This window comes from Cervus canadensis, chromosome 29, assembly GCF_019320065.1.
Source record: "Cervus canadensis isolate Bull #8, Minnesota chromosome 29, ASM1932006v1, whole genome shotgun sequence".
NCBI lineage: Eukaryota > Metazoa > Chordata > Mammalia > Artiodactyla > Cervidae > Cervus > Cervus canadensis.
The window spans coordinates 26,912,180-26,921,477 of NC_057414.1; the positions used below are offsets into that span (position 1 = coordinate 26,912,180).

A 9,298-nucleotide genomic window follows, 5' to 3' on the forward strand; every position below is an offset into this window, starting at 1 on the left:
AGAGGGTGGTTTAGACAAGGAGACATGATCTGTTGGAAGCAAAAGGAATTTTCAGAGCACAGCCTGGGTGAGGTGAGAAATGAGGTTCTTAGCCATTCCTTAGCCCCGCCTCATCAAAACTGAGCTCCAAAGGTTCCAAAGATGAGCACCCTCACAGTCAACTAGAGTCAAGCGATGAGACCAAGGTCATACAGTGAGTTAGTGAGAGTGTAGAAATGACGATTCATAGTGTTTCTAGTCCATTGCGTGCTGCAGTGAACTATGGTCAAAGAAGCTCTGCATTATAATAAAACCCCAGAACCCTTCTTCTTTGATCTCGAGGAGTTGAGCAAATTGTAACAGGCTCAGAATCTAAAAAATCAGTTTGAAACTTAAAATTGAATTGAAACACATAGCCCACAGTCACAGTATTGGTCACCAGAGTGAAATGTCCTCTGTGATTGTACCTTCAGGCTAACATTAATTAAAAAGAAAAGGAGGAAATGCATTACATGTACCTATGAGGCTAGCTATTATTGCTCATCCAGGTCATTCAATATTCATTCAAAAAACATGATTTCATCACTTACTACATACCATGCACTGTGTCAGATACTGGAGACAGAATAACAAGTAAGACAGACAGACAGCCCTAAGATTCACAGAGATACAGTCTCAGTAGTTTTCAAATAAGCAACTATCTGCCAAATATAATCAGGTTCAATCTTGTAGTGCAGAGATTCCCAGTCTTTTTGGCACCAGGGACCAATTTTGTACAAGACAATTTTTCCACAGACCGAGAGTAGGAAAGATGGTTTGGGGATGACAAACACATTTCATTTACTGTGTACTTTATTTCTAATCTAATGCCACCGCTGATCTGACAAGAGGTACCAGTCCACAGCCTGTAGGCTGGGGACCCATGCTGTAGATGGGGTCTTCTTCCCCCACTTACTTACGAGCAACTTTTCCCACCCAAGTACTTAAAGAGAAACCAAAAGTGCAGTTGCTCCAAACTTCCACTACCAACTACTCGACATTTCCTGTGTGATCCCTAAAGAACAGTTGGTGCATATTTTAACCCTATGGGGAATTTATGCCTGTTTTTACTAAATACCCCAAACACCTTCTTTAATTCATACAACAAACACCCTCTTCTCTCTCTAGTCCCTCCTTGAACAGCACTTTTCTCAAATCTCTGTTCCTGACTTCTGTTAAGACCCTGGAAGGTGACTATTAAGTGACACAGAGAATAGTCAAAAGCCACTTCACCTGCTTATCATCTTTATTTTGTCCAGGGTAATTCCCCAATCTCTTGGTTCAATGTTCATGCTTTCTTATTTGGACCTGTCTTAACTTTTGCAGATAATCTTTCCAGTCCTGAGGGGGTGTAAACAACTTGGAGATTTTCACAGTTCTGGTGTTTTGTAAAGCAAATTGTTTCAACAACATAGTTCCCCTTAGTTCATTTTTTTTCTTGCCCTTATCTCTAATATCTAGAAGGATTATTATGATATATAGACAGACCCCCAAATTTCCCATGCTCCTAAATTTTGATTTTGTATCTAGGGAAATCTCTTTCCTAAAAATACTTTATTCCTTTGTGGTTTCAACTTAAGAAAACTCTGAAAAAAAAAAAAAAAGAAAAGAAAACTCTACAGGTGACTTTAAAGGGATATAATGGAACAAGGTTAGCAGTTACCAGGGAGCGGTCTCGGTGATACAAAAATATAAGTAATACGACATAAACCCAAGGACAGAAACTCGCTCTATGTCAAGGAGCCCCAGACCCCAGGGCTCTAATCTGAGACAACAGAAAACAACTGAGACTCCTTACTCCTCATCCTGCAGGGTCTCCTCCTCCTCTTGAATCTGGAACTGGTTCTTCACCGGAGCTAGGTTCTCGGTCTTGGCGTTGTAGTTCCGAAAGCAGACATTGAGCTTCTCATCAAATTCATTCACCAGGTCCTCCATGGACTTGAAGCTGATGATTTCAGAAGAAAAATTCTCCAGCTCAGACAGGGAGGGGTCCTCGAGATGGTGGGGAGACGAGCCGTAGAAACACCGGGGCTTCTCCTCGGGGTCTTCCGAGCAGCAGGGCCGAAGGTCCTCAAATTCTTCATCCAAACTCACCAGTGGGGCCTCCATCCTTGTACAGCAATCAGAAAACTGCAGTGTTCAGGATTCGTATATCTGGAAGAAATAGACACGGTAATGTGAGTTTGGACTGGGCTTTTATGCCAGCTCTGTGAGGAGCCACAATCACTTATTACATAATCGCTCATTACTCTCAGCCCCTAAAAACAAACATCCTGCTTTACTGGCTCCATTGTCTGTGCTTCCTCACTATTATACCCTTAAGGAGTTCGAATGTCATTATCAGTGTGAATAATGCTGACTTAATAAGCATGCATTTTGGAGACACACCTGCTTCCCATTCCCTGCCCCCCAAGAACAAAGCCTAACCTTAACAAAGGTTAGGGATGCAGCCCCCCTAGACCAGACTGCCTAGGTGTGCATCTGCTCCACTCCTTAGCTCCTGCCCAGCTGTGATTGTAGCAATAGTTTAACTTCTCTGTGCTCCTCTTTTATTCTCCTTAAGACAGAAATAAAAGCAGGACCTACCTCAAAGGGCTGTCCTAAAGGTTAAAGGAGTAAATACAGGTAAGTGCCTAGAACAGTGCCTGGGAGATAATAAATGTTGATGTTGTTCCATTTATGTTCTTTGTATTATGATGGTGATGATTAACAAAAGTCTACATCTCAAAACTGGGAGCTTTGTGGGACTTCCCTGCTGGTCCAGCGGCTAAGACTAGATCCCACAAGCCGAAACTAAGAGTCTGCGTGCTGCAACTAAAGATCCTGCATGCTGCAACTAAGACCCGACACAGCCAAATAAACAATTTTTAAAAATTTTAATAAATATTGAAAAGGAACTTCCCTGGTGGCCCAGTAGTTGGGACCCCACACTTTCAACGCAGGGGGGATGGGTTTGATTCCTGCTCAGGGAACTAAGATCCCACATGTGGTACAGCAGAGCCAAAACAAATAACCTGGAAGTTTTCCATGACTTATTCGGTGGCAAAATCTGCCATGACCTAAACTCATTTGGCAACTAAACCTGATCTACATACTTATAGAGCTGTTTATGGTTTTAATGTATCCCATTTAGTGTGTTTTGCTGCAGAAATTTTATTTTTATTTTTTTAATTATAGAGATGGCTGCCCCAGCCCCCAGGGGATGATATGCAGAATATGCACTCTATTACTACATTCCAAAACCTGAGATCATCTAAATTCTGAAACACGCCTGGCCCCAAGGGTTTTGGACAGGGTTCATGGACCTGGGTATTACTACTCTCATCAATAAATGGTGGACTAATAGAGCACTAATACAGACTTTCATACAAGCACCTGAGTTTTTTCCAGACACACAGCTTATGTCTGGAACTAGAAGAGTGGATTAGTGACCTGTAAGAGACAGACCAACTACCCGTGTCCTCCAAAGCCAGACTCCACAGCCACCTGGGGCCCTGCACCCCAGAAAGCTGTACATTCAGGCCTCCTTTCATTTCCCAATAGCTCCGGGCCTTCAGCTGTGATTTATCCATCTGTATGTATATAACCAAGCCCTTCCCCAATTTTAATTGAAATTCCTCGAGGACACGGACATCCTCTGGATACCCTCCACGGTTTCTAGCACACACGGCCTGCGGCGAGGCAATCAATCAATGTGTGCTCACTGACAAATGATCTTCCGTCCCCCTCACATAGTTTTCATTTTCCACTGCAGGCAGCCAGCACAAGCTTATTGTCTATTATGCCCTTCTCTACCTACTCCGTTTCCTTCCCTGGAACACAGCAAGGCAACCAACTTCTATCTCTTATCTGTGTGATGACTGATCCAGTCAGATGCTTAAATTGGAACCACTACCCAAGGAGAAGCAAACAGAGCAAAAACCATCCTCCACCCCTACCTTTAAAACTAAAATCTACATAAGCAAGGCGGATGGCATGCCAGGTAAGGACTTAGACAGTTCTTCCTGGGATTTTACTGAGATTGAGTCAGTTACCACCACATCTCATCAAAACCCATTCTGAGTATTTATAGTTTGCAAAGGCAACGTAATAAGACCTCAAAATACAAAAAGATACAGAAGCAGCATGACAGCTTAGAAAGAACACAGGGTCAAGAGTCAACAGACCTGTCAATGCCTGACTGAGTGAGAAGTACTGTGGGTCTTGACTTCCTCAACTGTTAAAAAGAAAGTGTTAAAAAAAATGTTGGTATAGAGCTAATACTTTTGAAAGTCACTTTTAATAACATATTAACATAATTAATAATTTAACTGTATATTTTAATAATATAGTTTAATCTAATATATCTAAAATATTACCATTTCAATATCTAATCCAAATGTTTAAATATTAATGAGACATTTGACACTCTTTTTTCATACTGTCTTCAAAATATAGTGTATATTTTACACTCACATTATGTCTCCATTTGGACCAGTCAAATTTCAAGTGTCCAACAGCCATGTATGGCTAGTGGCTACCACATTGGACACCCCAACTATTAAGCAATACACAACTAATTGCCGGTTAGAGGCGCCTCACCTATGGTCAACAGACTCCTGAGGGATTTTTGAATACACCATATTTCATTTTGTGCATTTAAAAGCACATTTCAGGGAATTCTCTGGTGGTCCAGTGGTTAAGACTGTGAGTTTCCACTACTGGGGGCACAGGTTTGATCCCTGGTTGGGGCACTAAGATTCCACATGCTGCTCAATGTGGCCAAAAAAAAAGAAGGAGATAAAATCATATTCAGAGAAAGATCCCGAAGGACTCCTCTACATTGCTAAAGTGGCTCATCACACAAAAAAGATTAGGAATCCCTGAGTGCCAAAAGAGTGAGTTTAGAAAAGATCACTCAGTGTGACAGAAATTAAGGAAAGGTTTACAGATGAGAAATTTGTGTTGAGAGAGGAAGGACTCTGATGATTAAGCACCTGGACCCCAGGTTCCCATCCTGGTCCTATCACTTCCCAACTTTGAGACTCTGGGCAAATTATAAACCTCTTTGACTTTATTTCCTCATCTATAAAACAAGGTTTAAAATAGTACTTATATTGGAGGTTGCTTTGTGTAGTAAATGAGACAATCCTTGAAGTGTTAAGCACAATGTATGGAATACATGAAGTGTCCCAAGATGTCAATAATATTAGGAAAGCAAAGATAGTTACATGAAAATGTGAGGTGACAGTGCTTCAAGTAAAAGAAAAACTATCCTTGCCAAAATATTTCCTGTGTGATGCTTCAGAATGCTTATCAAAAGAGAGAACTATCGCTGAATGAATGTTATCATGCTTTTTACTAAGGCACTCCTGCTATTTTCAATTCATGTGGTCAAAGCCTCTCAGATCACTGGTTCCATTTCAGCAAGACATGAAAGCTACCTAGCTGGTATTCCAAATATTCACACTTCCTTTAAATCTGTACTCTTTCTGGAGGGGAGAAGGGAGCTGGCATGAGAAGGCATACCAAGGAGTATGTTGATTGCAAACAACAGAATCTATCCCATCAACCAGTAACAAGAGGGCAGCCCAATCGGAATCTAAGACTATGACTGAGTTTTGAGTGACGGCAACAAGGAAGACTATACTGAAAACATCTGTCCTCAGCACAGGCTCTAGAGAAAATGGATTCACCTAGAAGATTATAAAAGAAGAAACGGATATCACCACTCACTCCGGAGTTCAGAAACATGATCACTGGAAAACTCACAATATAGCCTGATTTCTTTTCATCAACTCACTTGCTCCCCAAGCGCCGAGAATTGCATGGTCAAGCTGCATGATTGACCAGCTGCGGATGAAGCTAAAACTGGAAGCTCTTGACACCAAAACTGAGCCCAGATTTTATAGAAAGAGCCCAGGCTGTGGCAGAGGAGATGAGAGGCAAGCATCTGGCCCACCTCAGCTTCAAGGAGGGCTCCCTGAATTGGGGCTGGCTGTCCTTCTCAAATGGTGCCCCTTCTCTCCTCCTTTCCCTTTTCTCTGTTAGTGGGGGGCCTCTGCCCCCAAATGAGATGTCCTACTCTTGTATCTTGGCAAGCTCACGCCCGTTTTCAACCACAGCTCATTTCAGAAGCTTCCTTCCCTTAAAGCTGGGGTGAATTCAATTGAGAGTTTATCCTCCTCTGTACTTCCAAAATCAACTTGAGGAAAAATAAAAATGAAGAATAGCGGAAAAAAAGGAATCATAGGAGGGTGGTCTTGTCTTTTTCTCTTTATCATAGAACGAGAGTGCAGGACTACAGTTTGCTTATGTCCTATTCCGTTTATTTTGGCTCCCAAGAGACGGTGTAATTTGGAGAAGAAAGGACCGCACTGAGCATAACGGAGACCCAGTAGGAAACACAGAAGCTTCTCGCGTGCAGCACAATGATACACGGTCGCGGCAGCTCAGGCTGCGGGTACCGGTTTCCCAGTGCCTGCTCTGCCGAGCTGAGTAGCAAAGAATTCACCATGCCTCCCCCTGCCGGGCCTCTGCATCTCCACACAGGCCCCACTCCATCCCCCTTTCTTCCCACTACTTGCCCCAGAGATCAAATGATTCTACATGCCCACCGCCCTCCAAACCATCCCCAAAGCTGACCGTCCACTGACCCACCTTCGGTTTCCCACTGCTCCTCAGCAAAACCCAGTGCCAAGCCGCACCTTCGGACGGAGAGTATTTCACCGCATAGAAGTCAGCAACCTCTTTGTAGTTCTGCTTCCCCCCCTTCTCCCTCCTGCTGCTCCATCCACCCTCATCCCACATCCCCTCCCCCAGGCTGCCGGGGTAGAGAAAGGCCCCTCCAAGCAGCACAAAGCCTGCGCTCCGAGGAAGCCGGGCTCACCCCGCGCAGGCCGCACGCATACTCCACGGCCACGGCCCTTTCGGCCCAACCAGACCCGGACGCGGGGGACGGGGGGGGTGGGGGGTGGGGGGTGGGAGGCGGTTCAGGAGGTGGTGTCGCGGGGAGGAGGGAAGGGACGGGCAAGACAGGAGAAGAGAGGGCGGTGACAGGCCCCCGGGGGGCTCTGTCGGATGCTCCCCCAGCCCCCAGAGGCCCTGGGCCCACAGGAGCGCACCCCCACTAGCATCACACTCGTCCTTTCCCCGACCTGTTCGTGGTAAAACAATCGCTCCGCCGGCGTCTGCGGCAGCTGCCAGTGGTTCTGACACTGCAGGAATGCACGGTCCTGGGGAAAGGCTCGGCATCCCAGGGAGGGGCGCGGGCGGGCTGAGGGCCAGGTTCTTAGAGGCAGAGAAGATGCTGGGGCGTGTAAGGGAGCTGGACCAGATGACGGTCCTGGGAGGAGGTACCAACCCTCTGCTCCAGCACCACCAGGCAGCGTCCCCTGCCTCCCCCAGCCCCTAAACCAGGCAGCCTCCCGCCACACACACACACATACACACACACACACCACACACCACACACACACACACACACACACACACACGCCTGGCTGGTGGGCCGCGGCTCTGAGGATGCTCAAAGTGCGGGTCTTCCCGAATTCCCCGGCCCCCGGGCACGGCAGCCCACCCTACTCTCCCGCGAAGGGCTGGGCAGGAGGGCGACGGCCCTCCGACTCTCCCTTTCCGAGTCCAGGATGGGACGGGATGGGGTGCGGAGAGTCGGTGCCCCCAGCCCTGCCCACCGGAGCATCCCAAGTCGCGCGGGGCCTCCTTCACCAACCCGGTCCACCCCCCACCCACGGTAGTGGGTCGGTCCGGACTAAAGGTCGCCCCCCGCGACGGCACCTGTGCGGGTCCTGGCAGAGGGAGGCGGATCGCGGGGCTCAGCTGGACACCCCCATCCAAGGGCCGCGGCGAGCGGCCGGAGCGCAGCGGCAGCGGCAGCGGCGAGCCAGCGAGCGCTCCCCCCGCAGCTCCGCGGGCGCCCGGCTCTCGGCTCCCCTCCTCCACTCCGCCCCCTCCGCCCCCTCCCTGCGCTCGTGCCCAGGCTCCGGGGAGGGGGGGCGAGGGTGGCGCGCGCCGGGCACCCGCACAGCGGGCACGCGCAGGACCCGGACGTCATCTTCTCGTTAACATTCCTTGCTTTCCTTGGTCCATGTGGCTTGCCTTCATGAATATTTATGACTACTATTTCTCTTTCCTCCCCCCTACCCTTTAGCGCTGGCCTTTCTGCTTCGCTCATGAATATTCAGAAGCTCAAGATGCGTACTTGCAGTAACTCCCAGTGTGGGTTTCTCACCGGGAGGGCCGGGCACTGTAGCTTCATCATGAAAGCGTAGGCGGGTGGCCGAATGGATGGGCGGGGTGCGCAGGCGGATGCCCGCAGACACACTCAAAGACCTCCCTGGACTTTCTGGACTCCCCGTTTTATTCTGCTGGGGACTGGCATGAGCAAGCTGAGGCATGCCTACAACCCACTCGAGGTTTCAAAAGTAATAAATGCTTTTAGCACCCAAAGATGCAGGGTAGGGGCTGGCTTCAGGCCAAGAAAGCTGCAAACATTTCCACTATCCATCTGCAGGACTTTTTCGTGGGTCCCACACAGAAACTCTGTACCAGTTAAACATTAACCCCTCAGTCCTTCTCTGCAGCCCCTGGTAACCACCATTTTACTTTCGGTCTCAATGAATTTGGCTATTCTAAGTACTTCTTGTCAGTGGAATCATTTGTCCTTTTGTGTCTGTCTTATTTTCCTTAGCATAAGGCTTTCAAGGTATATCCGTGTTATAGCATGTGGAAGCATTCTATTTCCGTTTAAGGCTGAGTGATATTCCATTGAATGTACATAAAACAAGCTTCCCAGGTGACTTAAGTGGTAAAGAATCCACCTGCCAATGTAAAATACTCAGGCAGGAGACGCGGGTTCCATCCCTGGGTTGGGGAGATCCCCTGGAGGAGGAAATGGCAACCCACTCCAGTATTCTTGCCTAGAGAATCCCATGGAGGGAGGACCCTGCTGGGCTACAGTCTATGGGGTCATGAAAGAGTCAGACCCATCCATTGTTTCATCTATGGACACCTGGGTTGTTTCTGCCTTTCAGCTGTTGAACATAGGGGTACACTTTTCAGGCAACATTTTAAAAATATTGTTCTATGACCTGTGCTAGACGTTGGGGAGGTAAAAATTCATGTCTGACTTCAAGAGGTGCAGAATTTAGTCTGTCAATTTCCAAACTCTACTACTTAGAACCAGTAGTGATTGAAAAGTCTTTCCCCAAATTTATATCCACCTAGAACTTCAGAATGTGACCTTTTTGGAAACAGGATCTTTGCAGATACAGTTCATTAA

At 47.2% G+C, this 9,298-nt stretch overlaps 1 protein-coding gene across 4 annotated transcripts in view; it reads right to left on the reverse strand.

Moving 5' to 3' along the window:
- The window catches only part of FEZ1 (fasciculation and elongation protein zeta 1), a 42,350-nt gene extending 34,235 nt beyond the window's left edge, over positions 1–8,115 (reverse strand). Inside the window, exons 1-3 of one of the 4 annotated variants that reach the window (XM_043452521.1) lie at positions 7,155–7,447; positions 6,658–6,704; positions 1,817–2,172 (exon numbers count right to left, since the gene is read on the reverse strand). In XM_043452521.1, coding sequence (XP_043308456.1) covers positions 1,817–2,127 — 311 coding nt within the window. In that variant the 5' untranslated portion in view covers positions 2,128–2,172; positions 6,658–6,704; positions 7,155–7,447. Of the gene's footprint in view, positions 1–1,816; positions 2,173–6,657; positions 6,705–7,154; positions 7,448–7,794 lie in introns of those variants that run through there. The other 3 variants (XM_043452519.1, XM_043452522.1, XM_043452520.1) reach the window with 3 other exon arrangements.
- Between the last annotated feature and the right edge of the window lie 1,183 nt (positions 8,116–9,298).